At 38.6% G+C, this 25,704-nt stretch overlaps 1 protein-coding gene across 1 annotated transcript in view; it reads right to left on the reverse strand.

The window, feature by feature from the left end:
- LOC103092368 (uncharacterized) overlaps positions 1-25,704 on the reverse strand; it is a 1,666,349-nt gene that overhangs the window by 1,140,854 nt on the left and 499,791 nt on the right. The window contains exons 50-51 of the mRNA XM_056825346.1: positions 15,720-15,995; positions 15,098-15,349 (exon numbers count right to left, since the gene is read on the reverse strand). Coding sequence (XP_056681324.1) covers positions 15,098-15,349; positions 15,720-15,995 — 528 coding nt within the window. The remainder of the gene's footprint in view (positions 1-15,097; positions 15,350-15,719; positions 15,996-25,704) is intronic.

Consider the following 25,704-nt stretch of genomic DNA (forward strand, 5'->3'; position numbering starts at 1 on the left):
TAAGGCCAGAGATGATCTCTCTATGGTCCTGCTGTACATTAATGTGATTATGGGAATAGAGGGTCTGTCATCTGTACATAGGAAAGTCAGACCAGTGAATTAATTGGGCAGCAGGAATTCTACAGTGGATCCAGCTACTGAATGCTAAAGCCAATAGATCAGAACCAGGCTTCACAAGAGACATGCTTCCATGTGGCATTTAATGCCACAAAGAGGAAAATATATGTCCAATGGTGAATCTCTTTGTGTGAAAGGAGACAAAGTTTATATCTTCCTTTCCATCTCCAGAATTTCCCTACCAAGGGGAATCAAGGCCAGCCCCATTGCATGACCATAGCTTATACTCCAACCAAGACTAGAAATATTCCGTGGTTCCACAGCACCAAGGGAAAGGGATTGAAGGAAAGAGTATTGGGCAGTCATTGAACCTGCGGTCCTAGAATTTGGGAGATGAAGAAGGTTGTATATCACTAGGACAGAAGAGAATAATACAATATCAATAACAAGGATGATGAAGACAACTCACATGCTTTTTATACCTACCATATGAAAAGGACCTTTACTCATAGAATGCTATTATATACAGAGAAAATGTAATTCATTTTTCCAGATAAAGAAACTGAGGCCTCAAAAGGAGGAGTCATTTACTACACAGAGAGTAGACAGAAAAGAAAGGATTCTATCCAAGGTTTATGATTCTGAGCTCAGGGCTCTTTCTACCACAATGCACTGTGCCATGGGACCAGGGGGGGGGAGTGTCACTTTTGTCTATTTCTGTCATGCCAGGGAAAGAGAGAGCCCCACACAAAGTTGGGGGCCCAATCCAGATACTCACCATAGATTGTAATATTCTTGGTTGCAGTACACGTCAAACCAGTGAATGAGTTAGATGCAGTACAGGTATAAGTGCCAGCATCACTCAGGGATGCAATAATAGAAAATATGGCTGAGTTGCTGACTTTTTGTCCATTGTATAACCAAGTGAATTGTGCTGCTGGGTTAGAATCAGCAACACAGCTCAAGGTAATATTTGCCCCAGTAGGGTACTCATCGGCTGAATGTACAATTGTGGCGATATCTGGGCCATCTAGAAGAAAGAGAAGGATTCCATATTGAGATTATGGCAGAAATAAGGGGGCATCTCCTAGTCTATAACCCATCACCAAGAACCACTGTGTCTCCCTGCTCCTCCTTTGAGCTGGGAAATTCACAACTCATCTTCTACTTTTCCAGTGTGCATCTGAACTTGGAAGATCTTAGGGCTTTCTCCAGTTCAGCACCCTGGATGGCCACCCTCCACCAGAACACATGACAAGGCCAATTTGGGCTCCCTAAAGATGAAAGGGGTTGGGAGCCTCAGAGCCTAGCTCTTTAGCTCTCTGAGGAGGGATGGAATTAGCCTGGCCTCTAGGAACACACCACCAAGCTATAAGCAGGCACCATATAGGAAGAACAAATTTACTCACAGGCAACATCCAGTGTGAATGGATCACTCCTATTGCGATAAAATGGGTTCTCGATTTCACACACATAGGGCCCTTTGTTAACGCTTCTTGTGAGACTGCGGAGAGTGAGTGTCCTCCTATCTGGCGACAGCTGTATCCTGCGACCAGCTGGGGCAACTCCGTTTATGAACCACTTGTAAGCGTGAATTTGACCTGTAGCATAGCAGGTCAATGAGAAGTCTTTGGTCTCCACTTCAGTATTGTTGGAGGTGAGAATGGTAGGTTTGGACAGTGGCGCTGTGCAGAGAATAGACAGAAAATGACTGTGTTGGTTCTTTTTCTTACCTTATAACCAAATAAGTGGTTTGGAAGTGCCCTGTTTAAGACCTTGGCAAGGCAGGAGGCCAGAGACCAAGAACCTGTGATTTCAATGGCAAGGACACCCCTTTCTCTGGTGCAGATCACAACTCCTCCAGGCCTTAGGAAAAGTTCAGCTTCAGTTCCTGTGGCTGACAAAGACATTCACATGGAGCCCAAGCCCCGGGTGCTCAGTCTTTCTGGGCTGAAGCAAGTAGGACTGGGGATGACAGACCCCAGACAGAAAAATCTGGGGAGATTTAATTGCATCTATCCAGGAAATCACTGAAGCACTATCACTATTAGAACAACTTGAAGAAGAACCTGAAAAGATTCAAGTTGTAACTTCTGTGTGTGACATACCCACAGATATACCACAAGGGGTGTTTGCAAAATATCAAAATGATATGAGTTAGATTAAATCTATTACTCCTGTTAGGATTGAGGTCAGGGAAGGAATACCATCTAAGATACCACAATACAAATTGAGTAGAGAAGCGAGAGAAGAGATAACACCTATCATAAATAGTTTGCTTGAGCAAGGTATATTGAGACCGATGGTATCTGAATACAATTACCCAATATTAGCTATTAAAAAGAATAAGCTAAATGAAGATGGAACTCCTGCCTGGAGATTTGTGATGGATTTAAGGGCTGTGAATAATTTTATATGAAAAAAAACACACTATAACACCATCTCCAGACAATATCACAACTCAAATACCTGCAGAGTCTAGGTGGTACACAGTGTTGGACCTGAGCAACGCTTGCTTCACTATACTGTTGCACCTTGATTCTCAAAATATTTTTGCTTTCCAATGGAGACAAACCCAGCTGTGCTATGCAAGATTAGTGCAAGGATGTTGCGAGTCTGCTTCAATATTTTGTCAACTGTTGCAGAGAGATCTAGCTACCATAACTTTCAAACATAGCAGATTGATACACTATGTGGATGATTTGTTGCTAGCATCTCCTGACCCTAAAACATGTTTGGAAGATTCAAAGAAATTATTGATAGAACCTTATAAGAGGGGACATAAAGTTTCTAAAAAGAAGATTCAATGGGTCCTACCAACAGTTGAATATTTAGGATTAGTCCTGGAGGGGGACACCAGGAAAATATCTAATAAAAGGAGGGCAGACATACAGAAGCTAGGCACCCCTAGATCTAAGAAAGAACTTAAGAGCTTTTCTGGCGGTTGCTGGTTTCTCAAGGCAGTACATAGTAGGATATTCTCATATTTCCAAGTGCTTGATTGATATGACAAAGAAAGATATTAAAGAACCATTGCAATTAAATAAAGAACATTTACATGCTTTGTCACAGTTGAGAGGAGCTATTTTATCAGTTCCAATTTTGGGAATACTTGATTATATGAAAGAATTCCACTTGTATGTCCATGAAGCAAAAGGTGTTGCTTCTGGAATATTAGCACAGTATTTTGGGTTAAATCTGAGGGCTATTGCATTTTACAGTCCTATCATTGACACGGTTGCACAAGGAATGATTCATTGCCTCAGGAGCTTAGTAGCTACAGCTCTAATGGTCAAGAAGTCATATGATATAGTACTAGGATGTAAATTGCATGTGTATTCTGCACATCAAATTGAAAAACTGTTATGGTTGCAGAATATGCATTCATTCACCGATGCAAGAATATCCCAGTATGAAGTCATTTTGTTAGGCAATTATAACATCACAATTCATAGATATGCACCATCGAACCCAGAAACTCTGATCCCTGATTTGCCAATGGATGGAGAAGTATTGCATGATTGGGATCAGATAGTGGAACTCATGCATAGGCCAAATGAATGCCTTAAAGATACACCTCTTATGGATCCAGAAATAGAGTTATACATGGATGAATCCTCTTATGTTCATGATGGGAGAAAATTCACAGGGGCAGCAGTTGTTGACGATGACAAAACTCTTTGGCATGCATCACTGCCAAGCCATGTCGGCGCTTAGGGAGGATCATGGCCCTAGAATTAGCTAGAGGGAAAAGAGCTAATATTTTTTCTGGATTCACAATATGCTTTCTCCATGGTGCATTGGTCATCATACATATGGTAAAACAGAGGGCATAAAACTTCAGCTGGGAAACCAATTGCATATCGCAATCTGATAGATCATATCATAAGTGCTGTAGACTTTCCTAAAGAGGTGGCCATAATCCATTTTAAGGCACACACTCATGGGAAGGACAGAATACCCCTAGGGAATGACTGAGCAGGCACAACATCAAAGTAGGCTGCTATGTTCGATCCTCACCATGTGCTGAATTTCTCTCTGATCAAAAGGCATGATCTCACTGAAGCCTAGGATGGAGAAGAGATGCAGTCATGGAAAGAGCAGCTAGGTACTAAACTAATCAAGGGTGTCTGGATTGCTCAAGGGGGTAAACCTATTCTCCCTAAAAAGTTATATCAACATCTATGCACTGTAAGTCATGCAGAAGGACATTATGGAGTGCAAGGGATTCTGGATACCATAAAGAGATATTGGACAGCACCAGGAATTACAAAAAATACCATTAGAACTTGTCAGGCATGTGAAACATGCAAGAGATATAATCAAGGACATTTTAAGAGTGCTGCATTGGGAAGCAGACCACTCAGCTATATGCTTTTACAGTGTATTCAAATTGATTATATCAATATGCTTAGAGACAAGGGATACAAATATGCATTGGTGATTATGGATAAATTGACTAGATGTGTTGAGGCATGTCCATCCAAGAAAAGTGACACTGCTACAGTAGTGAGATTTCTATTCAAGGAGATTATACCTAGACATGGCATTCCTGATACCATAGATTCGGACAAGGGGTCTCACTTTACTTCCCAGATTCTAAAAGTAATCTACAAGAATTTAGGGATTAAGTGCAATTACCATTCAGTATATCGACCCCAAGGTTCCAGGCAGGTCAAGCGTATGAACAAAGAACTGAAAACATAAATAGGCAAACTCTGTTCAGAAACACATTTAAAATGGACAGATGTTTTGCCTCTTGATTTGTTCAATATTAGAACCAGGCTTAGGACTGACCTGCATTATATCACCTTTTGAAATGCTACATGGTCAGCCACTTTGGCATGGTAGGACAGTAAGACCACCTTACTTGTCCATCTTAAGAGGGGAATGTGTTCTTCATGAATACTTAAAACAGATACAATGTAGGATTGAAGAACAAAGGAAACTGGATTTGCTTGGGCAAAGAATACCACTAGATTTTTCATTGCATGAGATAAAACCAGGTGATAAGGTATATGTCAAGAACCTTAATAGAGAATCTCCTACAGAATCAAGATGGATCAGACCAACTAAGGTCATAATGACAATCCCAACATCTATCAAGGTTGATCAAAGAGATCCATAGTTCCATACTTCACATGTGAAATTGCATCACACCCATAATGTTGATTAGCTCTGGGAATATAATCAATAAGCAATGACCATCCCTACTGACAACACATGAAAGGACATGACTACTTGCCACCAGAATACAGACAAGAGAGTCCTACATATGTTAACATGATTAAGTGATAGCACCCCTGGAGCAAATGCAGCCAGTGTTGCAGCCAAAAGAATAACATTAGAAGTCTTAGAAAAAGCCTCGATATATTTCTATACAAAGTCTCTGCCAAGAACTAAGTACAGTAAACATTCAATAAATCTTCTAGTGAAAAGTGAAACAACAAGAATTAGCAAACTTGAAATCACTATTTTTAACAAAATCCTGAGAACCTATGCATAATGGTCACACCCATCTGTGAAAAAACATATGTAGACCTTACTTGCTTTTCACGAAGATATACATATGCAAAGCTTACCTCCATGCACGAAGAGAATACATGTAAATCTTACCTGCAGACATAAAGATTGAAAAATTCTGACAAACATTCATGAAGATTTCAACTTACTTCCATGCAAATATACTTTTCACTCTTATTTGCACACACATAAAAATGTCACATGCATACATGTTTGTGGTTTGTTCGTGTGTTCTGGGTTCCTGATTGATTATTCCGGTGGATCCTGATTTGAAAATCACATCTTCAATCAAGACTGGAAGATGGCAACTGGCATGCAGACCAGACAGAGGACCAGAGAGTAAGAAAGATTTTATGCAAACATCGTTAAAGGACATGGTAGGACTTTGGAACTTTGGAATTTTGGAACTTTTGATCATGAGGGTATGTAAGAATGCATAATACATGTTACCTCACATATATGCACATATATGCACACATCCTACATAGAATACACTTTAGTAAGATATCTCATAGAATGGGTAAGTACATAACATGCATAGTGGCATAACAAAAGACACATTGATACAAATTTCTGTGTAAAATTCAAAGATTTCTTTTCTGCATGAGTTTGCACAGAAATATAGTATGATGTACATATGTCAATGTGTATGGATCCTATGTACACATGTAAATTACTATTGACTAATGAGCTAACTTTATTTGAGTAATTTATTAATATTCTAACTACTAACATTAGTGACAGCCTAGTGAATCTGTTTAAGTCTTAGGAAAGCAGACATAGAAGTTCTGAAGTATAAAATTTACATTGCATTATGATTGTAGGTTAGCATTTGTTAATGATAGTAAACTTTTCTTAGTGACTGTATAGACATTAGGAATTAGGACATTTGCATATTCTTAATGTTAGTGAAATTGTTGGATTGATTTGACAAATGTTACAGGATTTGTTATGTGAAACTATATTCATGTAAATCCCTTACCTAAACCATTTTCCTATACGATTCTTAGCTTAACATCTATGTAGATAGAATAGTTAAGTTAGGATTTTTTTATTTGGGAGTGGCTAGAGGAATACTTAAGATAGCACAGGGTGAAGAATAGATAGATAGAATTAATAAGTGTAAGTATCATTGAAAAATGCAAGTTGATTTTTTGGAGAATAAAAGGGGGGATTGTGGAAGAGGCATGAAGAAAGAGAGGATTTGCAGGACAAGCCAAGCATGCAGATCAAACTGGGGACATGATCTGCAAAATCAAGGTGAAGATTCCAAAAGGAATGTTCCCAGGAGGAGGCAGTTGGGAGCCTGGACAGAGGAGAGAAACTGGGACTTTGGGGTTCTCTCTGGGAGTGACTGACCAAGAGAGAAATCTCTTCTCTGGATTCCTGATCAAGAGAGCCTGGCTTTTCCTGACTTATGCAGAGAGAAAGACCTTTGTGGTTTTTTGAAAGTGTCTGGACTTGAATTACTCAAGCAGAGATTATCTGACTGGAGAAGGAAGATTTAACAGTTATCTTCCATCTCTCTGGCTGTCTCTGTGTCACAATTGTGACTAGACTGACATTTCCTAAACCCTTCTTAATTCTCCTTGTAGGTTAGGGACAAACTTCATCCCTCTCACCTCAATCCACATTCTGTTTGTTACCAATAAACCCTTTACCTGAGAAAAGAAGAGTAAAGAATATTTCTCTGAAATCGCATAGTTCCCCTGGGTTACTTAGAAGGTGGCTGACTAAGAACAGGGGAGGGGAAAGGGTAGCAGGAGGGCTTCAGGTGGAAGACTGGGAGGTGAAGGGTGGAGAGTAGAAAATAGTTTGATTTATTAGCCTTTAGTGATCTTTAGGCAGCTCCAGAGTAATCCCCTCTAGCAGTATCTATCTCTCTAGCCTTATCTCTCATCTATCTCCATTATAACTAGGCAACCTCAGGTGTCCCCTAGTAGCAGCTCTCTAGTCACAAGCAGTTACCACAACCAGAAATATTTACACAGATTATCTCTTATATTACAAAATGGACTGGTGGGGAGGGAAGCAGTATAAGGGATGGAGAGGGTTGGGAGGTAGTTTTAAAAGACTTCAAAAAATAAGGAGGGAAATAAGAAGGGATGGTGTAGAAAGGGTAGTGAAAGAAGGGTGGAAACTAGGAGGGCTGATTAAAAGTAGATTATAGAAGGAAATAGTGAACGAAAAAAATGCAGAACTACAAGTAGAAAGCAAAATGTTGGGAAATATATATCTGGTAATCATAACTCTGAATGTGAATGGAATGAACAAATCCATAAAACACAAGCAAATAGTAGAGTGGATTAGAATCCAAAACCCTACCATATGCTGTCTACAAGAAACACACATGAGGAAGATAGATACACATAGGGTGAAAGTAAGAGGATGGAGCCAAATCTATTGGGCATCAACTGATAAAAAGAAGGCAGGAGTCGCAATCATGATATCTGACAAAGCCAAAGCAAAAATAAATCTAGTTAAAAGAGATAGGGAAGGTAATTACATCCAGATGAAAGGCAGTATAGAAAACGAGGAAATATCAGTACTCAACATATATGCACCAAATGTCATAGTATCCAAATTTCTAAAGGAGAAACTAGTGGAGCTCAAGGATGAAATAGATAGGAAAACTATACTAGTGGGAGACCTGAACCTTCCTCTATCTGAACTAGATAAATCAAAACAAAAAATAAATGAGAAAGAGGTAAGAAAAGTGAATGAAATCTTAGAAAAATTATAGTTAGTTGATATATGGAGAAAAATAAATAGGGACAAAAAGGAATACACATTCTTTTCAGCAGCTCATGATACATTCACAAAAATTGACTATGTATTAGGGCACAAAAACATTGCAAACAAGTACAAAAGAGCAGAAATAATAAATGCAACCTTCTCAGATCACAATGCAATGAAAATAATAATTAGTAAGGGTACATGGAGAGGTAAATCAAAAATTAATTGGAAATTAAACAATACGAGTCTCCAAAACTGGTTAGTCAAAGAACAAAACATAGAAACAATTAATTTCATTGAAGAAAATGACAATGATGAGACATCCTTTCAAAACCTATGGGATGCAGCCAAAGCAGTACTCAGGGGGAAATTTATATCCTTGAGTTCATATATTAACAAATTAGGGAGTTCAAAGGTCAATGAATTGGGCATGCAAATTAAAAAAACTAGAAAGTGAACAAATTAAAAATCCTCAGATGAAGACTAAATTAGAGATCCTAAAAATCAAAGGAGAAATTAGTAACATTGAAAGTCAAAGAACTGTTGATTTAATAAATAAGACTAGAAGCTGATACTTTGAAAAAACAAAATACACAAAGTACTAGACCATCTAATTTAAAAAAGGAAAGAAGAAAACCAAATTGACAGCATCCAAGATGAAAAGGGAGACCTCACCTCTAATGAAGAGGAAATTAAGGCAATCATTAAAAGAATCATTATGCCCAATTATATGGCAGCAAATATGGCAATCTAGGTGATATGGATGAATACTTAGAAAAATATAAATTACCTAGACTAACAGAGGAAGAAATTGGTGACCTAGACAACCCCACATCAGAAAAATATTGAACAAGCCATCAAATAATTTCCTAAGTAAAATCCCCAGGTCCAGAAGGATTCACAAATGAATTCTATCAAACATTCAAAAAACAAAGTATCCCAATATTATACAAACTATTTGGCAGAATAAGCAAAGAAGGAGTTCTACCAAATTCATTTTACGACACAAATATGGTACTGATCCCAAAACCAGGCAGGTCAAAAACAGAGAAAGAAACATATAGATGAATCTCGCTAATGAATATAGATGCAAAACTCTTAAATAGGATCCTAGCAAAAATACTCCATCCAGTCATCACAAGGGTTATTCACTATGACCAGGTAGGATTCATACCAGGAATGCAAAAATGGTTCAATATTAGGAAAATATGAATCTTAAAACTGCTCAGACTCTACCTTGGAACATTTGGTTAAGGCTATTCCCCATTTAAAAATGGAGGTACTTGATCAGGAATGTACTGGGAATTTTAACATTACTCCACCCATACTTAGGCATACTTTAGGGGAAGATAAAGTTGTAAAACTCCTTACTGGAACAATGAAAAAGTCCCTAATTCATTCTTACAGTGAGTCCAAAACCTTAAGCTAGGTCTATTTTTTGATCTAATACAAAAAGGTACTAAGTTCCTATAAAGGTTAAATTAATCAGTAAAAGGTCAAGCAACTTACAAAAGGAAAGCATAACAAAAGAGGTGTGAAGTTTTAGTCTACTCAGAGAAGGTGATAACAAAAGAATATGTGAATTAAGAATGGTAAGTCCTGTGGAAAGCATCTACTGTGATTAGTAGATGTGAAAATTTAGGGGAGCTGACATAAGAGAAATTTTTCTTTAAAAGGAGATTGTTCTCTCAACTTAGGAGTTAGTTGGATCTCAGACTTGTTGGAGTAGCTGGGTCTCTGAACTTAGTTGGAATCTTGCTTGGAACAAAATCTTGTGGTGAGTGGATAAAAGACTGACTTAGTTTTCTCTCTTAAAGAGAAAGGCCTAGGCCATTTGGCCTAGGCCCTAGGCCTTTTCCTACTATTTCCTCTTACTCTGTCTCTCCTTTCCCTTAATTCCTTCATTCATTTTAATTAAAATCTCTATAAAACCCAATTGACTTGGGTATTTCATATTTGGGGTTTTCCCATGGCAACAACTTATTTTTGATATAAAATCAAGACACTAAAATTATTTCTACAGTTCTGGCAATTCACAGTCTTGAACCCACATTTTCATGGTAACAAAAGCCATCCACATAACTGACCATGTTAACAAGCAAACCAATAAAAATCACATGGTTATCTCAAAAGATGCAGAAAAAGCCTTTGATAAAATACAGCACCCATTTCTATTGAAAACACTAGAAAGTATAGGATAGAAGGGCCTTTCCTAAAAATAAAAAACAGTATAGATCTAAAATCATCAGCAACATCATCTGCAATGGAGATAAACTAGAAGCATTCCCAATAAGATCAGGAGTGAAACATGGATGCCCATTATCACTTCTATTATTTAACATTATACTAGAAACACTAACAGTAGCAATTAGAGAAGCAAAAGAAATTGAAGGTATTAAAATTGGCAATGAGGAGACCAAGCTATCACTCTTTGCAGATGATATGATGGTCTACCTTAAGTATCCTAGAGAATCAACCAAAAAGCTAGTGGAAATAATCAACAACTTTACCAAAGTTGCAGGATACAAAATAAACCCACATAAGTCATCAACATTTCTCTATATATCTCCAACATATCTCAGCAGCAAGAATTAGAAAGAGAAATACCATTTAAAATCACCTTAGACAATATAAAATACTTAGGAATCTATCTGCTGAGATAAACACAGGAACTTTATGAACACAACTAAAACACACTCTCCACACAATTAAAAATAGATCTAAACAATTGGAAAATCATTGGTTGCTCATGGGTAGGATAAGATAACATAATCAAAATGACAATCCTGCCCAAATTAATTTACTTATTTAGTTCCATACCCCAAAAAAATTTTTAATGAGTTAGAAAAAAAAACATAAAATTCATTTGGAAGAACAAACGATCAAAGATATCCAGGGAAATCATGAAAAAAAAATGCAAAGAAAGGAGCACTTGCAGTCATAGATATAAAACTATATTATAAAGCAGGGGTCATCAAAACAAGTTGGTACTGGCTAAGAGACAGAAAGTAGGATCAATGGAATAGACTAGGGGTAAATGACCTCAGCAAGACAGTCTATGATAAGTCCAAAGGTCCCAGTTTTGGGGACCCAAACCCACTATTTGATAAAAACTGCTGGCAAAATTGGAAGACTGTATGGGAGAGATTAGGTTTAGATCAACATCTCACACTCTACACCAAGGTAAACTCAGAATGGGTGAATGACCTGAATATAAAGAAGGAAACTATAAGTAAATTAGGTGCACACAGAATAGTATATTTGTCAGATTTTTGGGAAAGGAAAGACTTTAAAACCAAGTAAGAGCTAGAAAAAATCACAAAATGTAAAATCAATAATTTTGATTACATCAAGTTAAAAAGTTTTTGTACAAACAAAACTTATGCATCCAAAATTATAATGGAAGCAACAAATTGGGAAAAAATCTTCATTACAAAAACCTCTGACAAAGGCCTAATTACTCAAATTTATAAAGAGCTAAATCAATTGTACAAAAAATCAAGCCATTCTCCAATTGATAAATGGGCAAGGAACATGAGTAAGCATCTTCCATATGAAGAAATCAAAACTATTATTAAGCACATGAAAAAGTTTTCTATATCACTTACAATCAGAGAAATGCAAATCAAAACAACTCTGAGTTATCAACTCACACCTAGCAGATTGGCTCATATCACAGCAAAGCAAAGTAATGAATGCTGGTGGGGGTGTGGCAAAGTTGGGGCATTAATGCATTGCTGATGGAGTTGTGAATTGATCCAACCATTCTAGAGGGCAATTTGGAACTATGCCCAAAGGGCATTAAAGAACAGTCAGCAGTGATTCTGAACAACTTGGAGGAATCTACGAGAAAAAAAAAACTATCCACATTCAGAGGAAACACTATGGGAGTAAAAACACCCAAGAAAAACAACTGCTTGAATACATGGGATGAAGGGATATGGTTGGGGATGTAGACTCTAAATTAACATCCTTGTGCAAACAACAACATGGAAATAGGTTCTGATCAAGGACACAAGTAAGACCCAATGAAATTGCACATCAGCTGTGGGAAGGGTAGGTAGAGGGGAGGGAGGGAAATAAAGAGATTATTGTAACCAAAAAAAATTAAATTAATAAAAAAAGAAACGATAAACAAGGGGCAGCTGGGTAGCTCAGTGCATTGAGAACTAGGACTAGAGATGGGAGGTCCTGGGTTCAAATCTGGTAGAACTATACACAGTAACAGCAATATTGTACAAGGATCATCTGTGAAAACTTGGCTACTCTCAGTAATGTAATAATCTGGGACAATCCTGACAGATTTATGACAGGGAATGTTATCCACTTCCAGAGAAAAAAACTATTGGAGTTTCCTTTCATATTAGTATATTTGTGGTTTTATTTTGGAATTTGGTTACGTATAAATGTGCTCTTACTACAATGTCCCAAATGGAGTGTTTTGTACAACAATAAAAATACAAAAGAAAAATTAAGGAAAAAAGAATTAGTAGAATATTAATGGTCATGATTTACCAAGCTCTTTACAGATATTATTCCATTTGATCCCAAGTCACTCAAAGAAACACTGAACAGAATGAGTTCAAAAACAGAAACTTCAGATTCCTCTGAATTAATGCAGAATGAAGTGAGTAGAACCAAGAGGGTGATTTATACAATAACTACAGTGTTCCGAAGTCAAAGAACTTTGAAAAACTTGGGACCTCTGATCAATGCAGTGGCTAACAAGGATTGCAGAAAACCCATGATAATGGGTTACTCACTTTCTACAAAAACCTACAGACTTCCTGTGAAATCAGCTGCCTCACTTCAGAAATGGGATGCAGTCAGGGTGTATGTTGCAACAGATATTTTTTGAGCATCAGAATTTGTTTTCCTTGATTGTCCATGTGGCATCATAGGTGTATTTTAATCTTGAAACAATTATTAATATATCAATAGTGCAACCTATATTCTTATATACCAGATTCATGGGCAAGTAGTTCTTGATCATTGTATTTAATAGGTACTGGATTAATTCTGACCACTCTCCAAATCTACAGTCTAAAAGTCAGAAGAATTCCTGGGTAGGCTGCCACAGGGTCCTAGTTCCCACTTGTCAGACCAGATTCCATACCAGGCCACATGTTTGAATAAACTCCTCCTCCTTGATCTAATGGTTGTCAGTTGAGCCAATGTTAACTCGTATGCCATGTTACATGATCATTAGCTACCTCCAATTCCCCATTCCTTGATCCTCCAATAAAAGATTGAGGAAATATGTAGTTTACTTTTTCTCTCTCTCTACTAGAATCAGAGGAGCACACATTAAGGCTTTTTAAGCACTGTCTCTGAGTCTTTCTTCTTTTATTATATTCCCTCTTTCTCTATATCCCCTTCACCCAATTTCCCTCAGTTCCTAACTCTCTTTCTCAGGTGTCCACCTAGGAATAGATTAATTCATGGCTACAGGCAGGCACAACTCATACCTGTCCCAAAGATTTTAGTTTTCATTAGTGGTAGAATGTAGAAGGGGGACAGAAAATAGATTTTAGTTAATTGGAAAAAAAAATAAATTAAGAAAAAGCTCTTTTCAACCACAGGTGTCAAATACATAGCCTGCAACATTCCCAGGTGCTGCATGAACCAGGGGAAAAGGTAATTGGAAAATAGTTAACAAAAGAAAATGACAAACAGATAATTATATGATAATTTAAAATGTGAGCTTTAGGCATCCTCATGTACAGATTGAGGCGAATGAAAAATCATCCCTCCTCTAAAGTATATGCTGTTGGTGTCTGTCTTCCCCAATGTCACTTCCCCACTTCACAATTCTATCTCTCCCCGCTGCTCTCCATTCAGAACATCCCTATAGTCTAGGAGAGGAAGTTGGGATACCCCTAAGGTTTGTAACAATAAAATTGCATGAAATAAAAGGAAACTAAGGCCAGAGATGATCTCTCTATGAACCTGCTGCCCATTAGTGTGATTATGAGACTGAAGGTTTTGTCATCGATATGTAGGAATGTCAAACCAGTGAATTAATTGGGCATCAGGAATTCTACTGTGGACCCAGTTACTGGAGGCTAAAGCCAATCATCCCTTTACATGGATAAGAATCAGGTTTCATAGCAGCCATACTTTCATGTGACTTTTTATGCCACAAAGAGGAAAAATATAGGTGCAATGGTGAATCTCTGTGTGTGAAAGGAGACAAAGTTTACATCCTCCTTTCCATCTCCAGAATATCCCTGCCAAACAGGATCAAGGCCAGCCCTGTTGCATGACCATAGCTTATACTCCAACCAAGAATTAAAAACATTCTGTGGGTCCATAGCACCAAGGGAATGGGATGGAAGGAAAGATTATGGAGCAGTCATTGAACCTGCAGTCCTAGAAGTTGGGAGAAAAAGAAGGTTGTATGCTACTGGGACAGAAGAGAATAATACAATATCAATCACAAGGATGATGATGACAATTCACATGTTTTTGTGCCTAACATGTAAAAAGTACTTTCCCCACATAAAATCCTATTATATACAGAGCAAATATTATTCACTTTTCCAGATGAAGAAGCTGAGGATGTGAAAGGAGACACACTTACCACACAGATAATAGACAGAGGAGGAATGATTAAATCCAAGTTTCATGATTCTGAGTAGAAGGTTCCTTCTACCACAATGCATTGTGCCATGGGACCACGGAGGCAGAATGCCACTTATGTCTATTTCTCTCCATGTCTATTTCTGCCAGGGAAAGAGAGAGCCCAACACAAAGTTGGGGGCCCAATCAAGCTACTCACCATAGATCATAAGAGTCTTCTTTGCAGTGCGCGTCAAGCCAGTAAATGAGTTAGTTGCAATACAGGTATAGTTTCCAATATGATTCAGGGATGTAATAATAGAAAATGAGGCTGAGTTGCTGACAGATTGTCCATTCTGTAACCAAGTGAATTGTGCTGGTGGGTTAGAATCAGCAACACAGCTCAAGGTAACATTTATCCCCGTTGCGAACTGATCGCTTATATGGTCAATTGTGGCAATATCTGGGCCATCTGGGGGAAAAAGAAGGATTCCATATTTAGATTATGGCAGAAAAGAAGGGCATCTCCTAGTCTGTAACCCATCACCAGGGACCACTGTGATGCTCCTTTGAGCTGGTAAATTCACAGCTCCTCCTCTACTTTTACAGTTTGGATCTGAACTTGGAAGATCTTAGGGCTTTCTCCAGTTCAGCACCCTGGATGGCCACCCTCCACCAGAACACATGACAAGGCCAATCTGGGCTCCCTAAAGATGAAGGGGTTTGGGAACCTCAGAGCCTAGCTCTTTAGTTCTCAGAGAAGGGACTGAATTAGCCTGGCCTCTGGGAACACACCACCAGGCTATAAGCATGCACCATATAGGAAGAAGCAATATACTTACAGGCAACATCCAGTGTGAATGGATCACTCCTATTGCTATAAAATGGATTCCGGATTTCACACTCATATGGCCCTTTGTTATCTCTTCTTGTGAGCCTGCTGAGAGTGAGTGTCCTCTTATCTGGCGACAGCTGTATCCTGCTACCAGCTGGGGCAACTCCGTTTATGAACCACTGGTAAGCGTGAATTTGGCCTGTAGCATAGCAGGTCAATGAGAAGTCCTTGGTCTCCACTGCAGTAATGTTGGAGGTGACAATGGTAGGTTTGGACAGTGGCGCTGTGCAGAGAATAGACAGAAAATGACTGTGTTGGTTCTTTTTCTTACCTTATAACCAAATAAGTGGTTTGGAAGTGGCCTGTCTAAGACCTTGGCAGGCTGTAGGCCAGACACCAAGAACCTGTGATTTCAATAGCAAAGCTCCCCCCTTTCTCTGGTGCAGATCTCATCTCCTCCAGGCCTTAGGAAAAGTTCAACTTCAGTTCCTGTGACTGACAAAGACATTCACATGGAGTCCAAGCCCCGGGTGCTCAGTCTTTCTGGGCTGAGGCAAGCAGGACTGGGGATGACAGACCCCTTCATCCAGCACCTGGGCTTGGATTTGAGGCTTTTATAGCTTGGCAGAACCACCAAGAGTTTATGATTCTTTGGCCTGGGCTTTCGGAAGTTAGTGTTCCTTACCTTGACAGCTTGATAAGGATATTGGGAGAGGTTGGTGTGGATAGACTAGGGACAGGCCACAGGGAGACTGTGCTCAGAAAGGGAAACATTACTTTAATTCTGAAGAGAAAAGAAAAGGAAAGGCAGAGAGTGGAAATAGATCAGTTAGTATCAGGGAACAAAAGGAAGAGCCTCAGGCTGGGAGTCAGGTCAGACCTGGTTCAAGTCTGGAGATTTCAAACCCACAATAACATCTCTGGTGCCTAGGACATGATTTGTCCACAGGAAGTAGTTACTACCCTTTACAGAAGATTCTGGAATCCCCTGCTTTGGCCTCTCCCTTTTCCTTAGGTGTTTCCTACCCTATAAGATAAGAATGAGAATGTTGAAGGTGATCTTCAAGCTCAGATATGGTTTTATGCTGGGAATCTAAACTAATGGGGAATAATTTTCCCAGAGTCTTCATGGCCCAAGGAGAGCCCTTTCCTTATCTCTAGTTGGAAGTAAGGCCTTGCCACTGAGAGAGATATGTATGCCAGAGCAATCTCTGGGGCACATGCATGAGGATCGTCAGTCCTCTGTCCTGGGTCATCCATGGCCAGCTGTCTTAAAAATAATTTCCAAATTGATAGTCATAAGTTAGAAATATTTCAGCTTCCTTGACCTTTCTCCTTGTTATTTTGGTAGAGCTTGCACTCCATCCCTGGGTCTCCATTGGGAAGTTTATTGTGAGGAAGAGTGAGCCTCCCATTTGTATCCAGTAAAGCCAAGTGACACTGGCCAGGACAGTGACAAATCTGAGGTCAGCTAGCTACCTTTTGTAGTGGGGGGAGAATATGAAGGAACAGTGAGCATTCTCCTGGGCATGAAGGCCATGGCAGGACTTTTTGGAAGGTGTTTTGGCAGCATCAATGGATACAGTGCCTGACCTGACATAGTGACTAGTTGTAGCCTAAGAGGGAGAAAGACCTATGTTCAAATTCTGTCTCAAAATGTTACTGGCTGTGTGTCTTACTAGCAAGTCCCTATCTGTGTCTCAGTCTCCTGATCTGTTAAATGGGTAAAATAATCTCTCAGTCCAAGTGTTATGGGACCAAATGAGAACATATATAGAAGTTCTGTATAAATCCTGAAAATAGCCCAAACAACGGTTCAGAGGAAGGAAAGTACAGAGTGTGAGTCTGAGAACCAAATGTAGACTCATGCTGTCTGCACACACAATGCATGGCCAGAAGTATCTGAAAGGCCTGATGCCCTTATGTGAATGGCTAAGGTTTAATGACAGACCAAGAACACTCAAGGATAGTCTGTAGGCAATAGAGAGTCATGAGCAGAGAAGAGACTAGAGCACACACATATTTAATTGAAGGACCAATTGAGGGCACTAGAGATGCTTAGCCCAAAGAAGAGAAGACTTGAGTGGGAGAAGAGACGTGTCTCCATGGACTGGTGGAGTTATAATGGGTTCTGTGACCCTGCCAGGGGATGTTCAGTGGCTTACATTGATCAGGTGGGGACTATTTTCCTTTCTCCTTACAGCAACATTCAGGTACCCTTTTATCTCTTGTCTATCACAGAACAACTCTTTTTTTTTAACCCTTACCTCCTGCATTAGAATCAATACTATGTATTGTTTCCAGAGCAAAAGGGCCAGGCAATGGGGGTTAAGTAACTAGCTCAAGGTCACAGAGCCAAAGAGGATCCAGTTTTAATGGACTTGACTCCCTGATCATTTCTCTTCCAAAAATGATTTGGGATGCCTTTGGGAACTAACTGAGCAGGATTCCTGGCCTGACTCTGCAACAGTGCTGAGACCCATAAACAGGTTCACATCCAACACAATCCCTTCATGGGTGAGGATGGACTCCAACATTTGCCCCTCTATGATCTGATGCAAATCAGGCTGGCTCAATCATCCCTGGCCTCAGATATTCCTCTCTTGCTATTGGTCTCCTTCTGTCCACTAGGTGGAACTACCAGGTGTGACAAGGAAATCACTTTTAAAAGACTGATATATATTAATTTAAGGTCGCCAAGGAATTCAGCTATGTAATTCCTTAATGAAAACTCAAGTCAGTCTTCAACCTTTTATGGAGTTTTAATTACAAACAGGAGGAAGAAAGGAATTAGAGATAGAGAGATAGAGGGAGAGTGAAAGGGGAGAGAAGGGAATAGGGCTTGAATACCCCTTCTGTTTAGGCTGGGCCAAAAGGCCCAAGCCCTTAGATAGCTGGGGCAATGAAAGGAGATCAGTCCCTATTACTCACGTGACCAAATATGGAGAAACAGTCTCTGGGGCCCCCACCTTCAGCTTCCTTCAGTGCAAGCTTCTCAGAGCACACCACAACCACTCCAACAAACTCCTCAATCACCCCCAGTCTTCAGACCCTCCTATCCTTCAGGAAAACCCTCCAAGTTCCCTCCCCTCAGTCCTCACATCTCCCAATCACCTGTCCATCAATTTCCCTGTGCCAATGGAGGCTCTAGCTTAACCCAGGACCACCCAGAGGTCTCTGGCCTTTGCACATGTCTGTTGAAGATCATATTTTCAAATAATTAAATCTTTGATCCTTTGCTACAGCCCTTTCTAAATCCTGTTAACCTGAGGAGGATAGAGATTGGAATAATTAAATTTTGATCTAGGCTGCAGCCCTTACTCAATCCTGTTAGGACTGAATAGGGTGGAGATTGATTCCAAGTATCTACATTGTATCAATTCTAAAATCAATCATGACTCAAAGAAATTCATGTTCTATGCTTTAAGCATAGGTCAAAGTCCTTTCCATTGTTCAGCAAAAGGTTTCTGTCCTAAAGTAATCTTAAGAAGGGAAGAGGAGGAAACTCCCATGCCAATGGGGTTCACATTCCAATAGCCAAGACCCACTATCAATAGGGAATTTTTCAAGTATGAAATTTCCCAATGGTGAAATTTCCAACATTTATAAGTCTAAGAAATTTTGAGGTTTACACAGGACAGGAAGAACTCTGGCTCATAAAAAGTTTCAGAGTAGCAGTTGACACCTAATGTGATCTAGGGCATCTTAACCTCTCTAGGGCTGTCTGTGGATACAACTGACTTCAGTTCCCTGGAAAGATCAGGAAATGTCCAATTAAACAGAAAATCCTGAAAATCCAAAGAGAATTTAATAAAATCAAAAGAAAAAAATGCAGAATTAAATAAATCTAGGATCTGTTTTTTTTTAATAAAAATACAACTAAATAGATGACCCATTGGTTAATTTCATTAAAGAAAGAGGAAAACATAATTACCAAAAGCAAAAATGAAAAGGATGAATGAGTTAGCAATGAAGTTGAAATTAAGGAAATTCTGAGCAATTATTTTGAGCAATTATGTACCAGCCATAACTCAGAAACAAAGAGTCATTGAAGGGTTACATCTAAAAAGCAAATCGGGAAAGGCTTTACAAAGTTATAATTGTGGATTGTCTTATGGCTCAATTAATATGGAAAGGCATAGAATATGTGGTTTCAGGTTTAGGATGGTATCCTCATGAAATCTGGGTACCCATTGCTAAAGATATACTACAGAAATATTTAGTCTTTACTATTAGCATACCCCATTACTATTACCACCTACACTCCACAAGGTTAATTTTCTTTTTTGTCACAACATCCTGTTGTTTTTCCTAGTGTTCTAAGAGATCTTCCAGTATCAGGACCTAATGTTTATGTTGATGTGAATGCTAGTTATAAGGCAGGAGTATACAAGGAAGGTAGCTACCTGTCATTTTTACCACTCCTTTTTCTTCTACCCAACAAAATGAATTAACAGCTGTTTTGCTAGAATTTTGGTTATTTCAGGAGCCTTTCAACCTCATAATGGACATTAAATATGTTTTTCAGTCTTTGCAAGGTGTAGAACAAGCTGTCATCAGATCTACTCAAAGCAATGTACAAATGTTATTCTGTAAATTACAAACTGTCATATGTATGACAAAGGACACATCCAGTGTATGCCATGCATGTATGCAGTCATACCAATTTACCTGGACCTATTTTTAAAGGAAATGATATCATAGATCAAGCTTTGATTGCTCAATGTTATCTAACTAATATGCAATTAGCTGAGGAATCCATCATAGATTTCACCAAAATAGTACTGCTTTAGGCCAAATGTTCCAACTCACTAAAGATCAAGCCAGGAGTATTGTTAAAAAGTGTCCTAATTGTGTTCCAAACCATCCCCCAATGTATATTGGTGTGAATCCCAGAGGCTTAAGTAGTACAGATATACAGCAAATGGATGTGACTCACAAACCATCCTTTGGACGACTTAAATATATCCATGTCACTGTGGATACTTATTCAGGGTTTTTATGGGCTTACTTTTCAGATGCCTGGTCCCCCCAGAACATTTAAAACAGATAATGGACCTGCTTATACTTCCAAACAACTTTTTCTTTTTTGTAAAACTTGGGATATTCAACACCTCACAGGTATCCCATACATTCCACAAGGACAAGCTATTGTGGAGCATAGTAATCAAATACTAAAAATGTTTCTTTTAAAACAAAAAGGGGGAGACAGCACCCCACATCAACGATCGGCAATAACTGTATATACTATAAATAATTTGATCTTTACTTCCAATAATATATCCAGAGCTGAAAATGTTTTCTCTGCATTTTCTTATGAACGAAATTGAGGTACCACTACTCCTGTATTCCCTGCTACAGAAGAAAAAATTGTCATATGGAAAGATGATAATCAATCCTGGCAAGGACCTCACCCAGTGGTCCTGCAAGGCCAAGGCTTTGTTTGTGGCTCCACAGGTAAAGACAGTGTATGGCTCCCTTCCTGCTGAGTTCAAGAGACTGACTGACCATAAAGAGAAGGACGAGAAGAGGACTCCGGAAGCCTCACAAGGAGACTCGACTACGTCTCAATAAGATACTGACTCTTCTACTTCTATTCCAGAATTTAAGTACAGCTATTGGAATAAAGAGATGGTTTTTTTGGGAAGAACCACCTTGGGTAGAGTATGTCGGCATGGGACACACTTTACCGTAAGTCATCTTATATACAAAAACTAATTCTGATATTCCTGGCATTTACCATTTTGAGAGACAAGCTAAGGACAATAATCAGGCCAATAATTGTTTGTGTCTTTCAATTGGACTGGACTAGTTGAGGCACCCCCAGTGTGCCTCACACGAGACCATCCTGAATGCCTGCCCCTCAGATCTCTGCAGGCGCATTATTATGGTCATCCTGACCTGTCAGACTCTTTCTGGATAGGATCTTATCGTGTAGACAAAGGGGTAAAATATAAAGGGTACAGCCAACTGCAATATTTAGTTTGGCTAGGGGAATCTTGTGATGGTACTTGGGGACAAGAAATACCTATTTGTCCTTCTGTGATGGAATATGAACAAAGAGACAGTGTTAATATGTTTCCTCCCTTGCTATTGTGTAGATCTAAAAGGGCACCATGTATTCATTGGAAAAATATGATTTGGGTATCTTGGCATAACGACACAAGGTGTATTGGAAAGAAACTGGATTCTTATAAATTTCATCATAGTTTTATAGGAGGATACAGCTTGCCTTTGTGGGTGATGCCCCCAGAGCTAATTGGTTATGTTCTGCTAATTTCATACAGATTTTGATTGATTATGGAAAGACAGCCCTGGCATTGGATAAAGTAAATATGTATCACTATGTTAATGTTTCTAATAATGGAAAAGTCCAAAAACCAGTAAATACAAGTGTTACATTAGACATTCAGACTTGCCTAACAGGGGGATATGCTTTTATACCTACAGTAAATAATCATCCTGAAGCTGAACATTACTGAAATAACAAGCAAAAGAGTTAGATATTTGAATATTGGAATATAACCTGTAGCAACTGTAGGGTCAGTTACTGTGTAGGATCACAGGTGGATGGGCCTGTCTTAATCATTAAGTGACCACGCATGGCCCTTTTAACCACAGAACATAAAGATTCATGGTATGGTAGCCCAGGGGACCAAATTCTTTATGTATTACAACAAAAAATAAGACCACAACATAAACGATGTATTACTTGTATTGCATTAGGCATAGTAGCATTAGTTTCTTCATTGGCTTCTACTATAATAGATTCTGTATCTTTAGCACAATCAGTATCTAACTTACATTCTCTTGAGAATGACGCCAATCATTTGAAAGCATTGGCTACAAATGTAACCTCAGCATTAGAAAGAGAAAAAGAAATTGATACAAGTTTTTACAAAAGTATTATGATGTTACAGAAAAATATGACTGATCTAACAAATGATGTAGAATGTGTCATTGAAAACACACATGAAATGTGATTATAGATATACTGCATTTTGCTTACTATATAAGAGTAAATAATGACACAAAAACATTGGAAAAAAATTAAATTACAATTACAGGAATTATGGGACCATGAAAACATCACCAAATATATTAACAATCTCAGTATATTAATTCAGAATATTGATTCATCCTTTCAGGAGGATCTCTAACCACAGCATATCGCAGATTCTTTGTATAATTGGATTGAAACATAAAAAGGATTGTTTTCCTCCTTATTTCATGATATGACTCTTCTTGTAGTTGGTGCACTTGTGATTTTGTTTATCTGCTTATGCTTGCCTTGTTTGCTAAAAGCTTTAATTACTAGTTTTGCTGAATTGCAAAAAAACTATTAATGGGATCCTGTACCAAAAGGAAATTGATGTCTTAAAAATAAATGGGGAATTGCAGTGAACCTTCCAGGAACCCATGAGAAAAAATTCCTCTTCCCAGGTGTTTGACACAAACTATTCCTGCTGAGTACACCGAAACATAGAAATCTCAGTTCAAGGCTGCATAAACAATTCCAAGATCTCCTGAGAACGGGTTAACTCCCCTGTTCACATTCTGGGGAGGATTGGGGAGAATAGATTGTTTCTCTTGAGGAGAACTTTAAATCTTGCGTGCTGCATACAATAAACGTTCATTATCCCTGCTTTGATAATGTTGCAGTCTTTCTTTCTTGAAACTTTTTAGCAGTCCCCTATTGCAACTCCTTAGAAGTCCCAGGCAGTTTTCTAATAAGCAGTTCCCTCAATTGATCTTCAGAGACTCCAGACCCCGCACCAATCTGGCTGAACATTCCCCAGTTCACTGTTGCCACTTGTTAATTGTGTCATCTAGAACCAAATACAATAATCCAAGTGCCATCTGATTGTATAGAAAGACAGCTATCTCCTTATTCTTCGAAGTGGACATGCTTCTCTTAAGACTGCATTAGTGGTTGGGGTAGTTGTGTAGCTCAGTGGATTGAGAGCCAGGCCTAGAGATCAGAAGTTCTGGGATCAAATCTGACCTCAAATAGTTCAAAGATATATGACCTTGGGCCACTCATTTAACCTCCATTGCACAGCATGGATTCTAATGCTAATAGGGAAGGATTAAAAAAAGTATACATTATGTTTTTTCAACTACCCTGTTACCTTCCCACTGATAGTAAGTTTGTGGATCTCTCAATCATCCCCAACATCTCTTTATGCAATCCAACATGGCATTAATAGTCTGTATCCAAATTCTCTTTTTTTTTTTTTAGTTTTTAGTTTTTAAACATTACTTTATTTTTTCATTTTCATACATTATTCATTGGAATCAGAGATCATTTTCTTTTCCTCACCTCCCCTTCCACCAACCCTCCCCAAGTCAACGTGTGATTCCACTGGGTATCACATGTGCCCTTGCTCCGAACCCTATTCCTTGCTGTTGGTATTTGCATTAGGGTGCTCATTTAGCATTTCTCCTCAATCATATCCCCTCAACAACTGTAGTCAAGTAGTTGCCTTTCCTCCGTGTTTTTACTCCCACACTTTGTCTTCTGCCTAAGGATACCGTTTTTTCTCATAGATCCCTGCAGATTGTTCAGGGACATTGCATTACCATTAATGGAGAAATCCATTACATTCAATTGTGCCAGAGTGTCTCAGTCTCTGTGTACAATGTTCTCCTGGCTCTGCTCCTGTCACTCTGCATCACTTCCTGGAGGTCGTTCCAGTCTCCATGGAATTCCTGCACTTTATTATTCCTTTTAGCACAATAGTATTCCATCACCAACATATACCACAATTTGTTTAGCCGTTCCCCAATTGAAGGGCATCCCCTCATTTTCCATTTTTTTTTTGCCAGCACAAAGAGCACAGCTATGAATATTCTTTTACATGTCTTTTTCCTTATTTGGGGTACAAACCCAGAAGTGCTATAGCGGGATCAAAGGGCAGACAATCTTTTAGTGCCCTTTGGACATAGTTCCAAATTCCCTTCCAGAATGCTTGGATCAGTTCACAGCCCCACCAGCAATGCATTAATGTCCCAAATTTTGCGACATCCCCTCCAGCATTCATTACTTTCCTTTGCTGTCATGTTGGCCAATCTGCTAGGTGTAAGGTGATACCTCAGAGTTGTTTTGATTTGCATCTCTCTGATTAGAAGAGATTTAGAACAATTTTTCACGTGCTCATGAATAGTTTTGATTTCTTTAACTGAAAATTGCCGATTCATGTCCCTTGCCCATTTTTCAATTGGATAATGGCTTGACTTTTTCTACAATTGGTTTAGCTCTTTATAAATTTGAGTAATTAGACCTTTGTCAGAGCTTTATGTTATGAAGATTGTTTCCCAATTTGTTGCTTCTCTTCTAATTTTAGTTACATTGGTTTTGTTTGTACAAAATCTTTTTAATTTGATGTAGTCAAAAGTATTTGTTTTATATTTTGTGACTATTTATAAGTCTTGCTTGGTTTTAAAATCTTTCCCTTCTCAAAGATTTGACATGTATACCATTCTGTGTTCACCTAATTTACTAATAGTTTCCTTCTTTATATTCAAGTCATTCACCCATTCTGAATTTATCTTGGTGTAGGGTGTGATTTGTTGATCCAAACCTAATCTTACCCACACTGTCTTCTAATTTCCCCAGCAGTTTTTATCAAATAGTGGATTTTTGTCCCAAAAACAGGGGTCTTTGGGTTTGTCATAGACTGTCTTGCTGAGGTCATTTACCCCAAGTCTATTCCACTGATACTCCTTTCTGTCTCTTAGCCAGTACCAAATTGTTTTGATGAACACTGCTTTGTAATATAGTTTGAGATCGGGGACGGCAAGGCCACTTTCCTATGTATTTTTTTTTTCATTATTTCCCTGGATATCCTTGATCCTTTGTTCTTCCAAATGAACTTTGTTATGATTTTCTCTAATTCGGTAAAAAAAGTCTTTTGGAAGTTCCATGAGTATGGCACTAAATAGATAGATAAGTTTGGATAGGATGATCATTTTTATTATGTTAGCCCATC

Source organism: Monodelphis domestica, chromosome 4 (assembly GCF_027887165.1).
Source record: "Monodelphis domestica isolate mMonDom1 chromosome 4, mMonDom1.pri, whole genome shotgun sequence".
NCBI classification, from domain to species: domain Eukaryota; kingdom Metazoa; phylum Chordata; class Mammalia; order Didelphimorphia; family Didelphidae; genus Monodelphis; species Monodelphis domestica.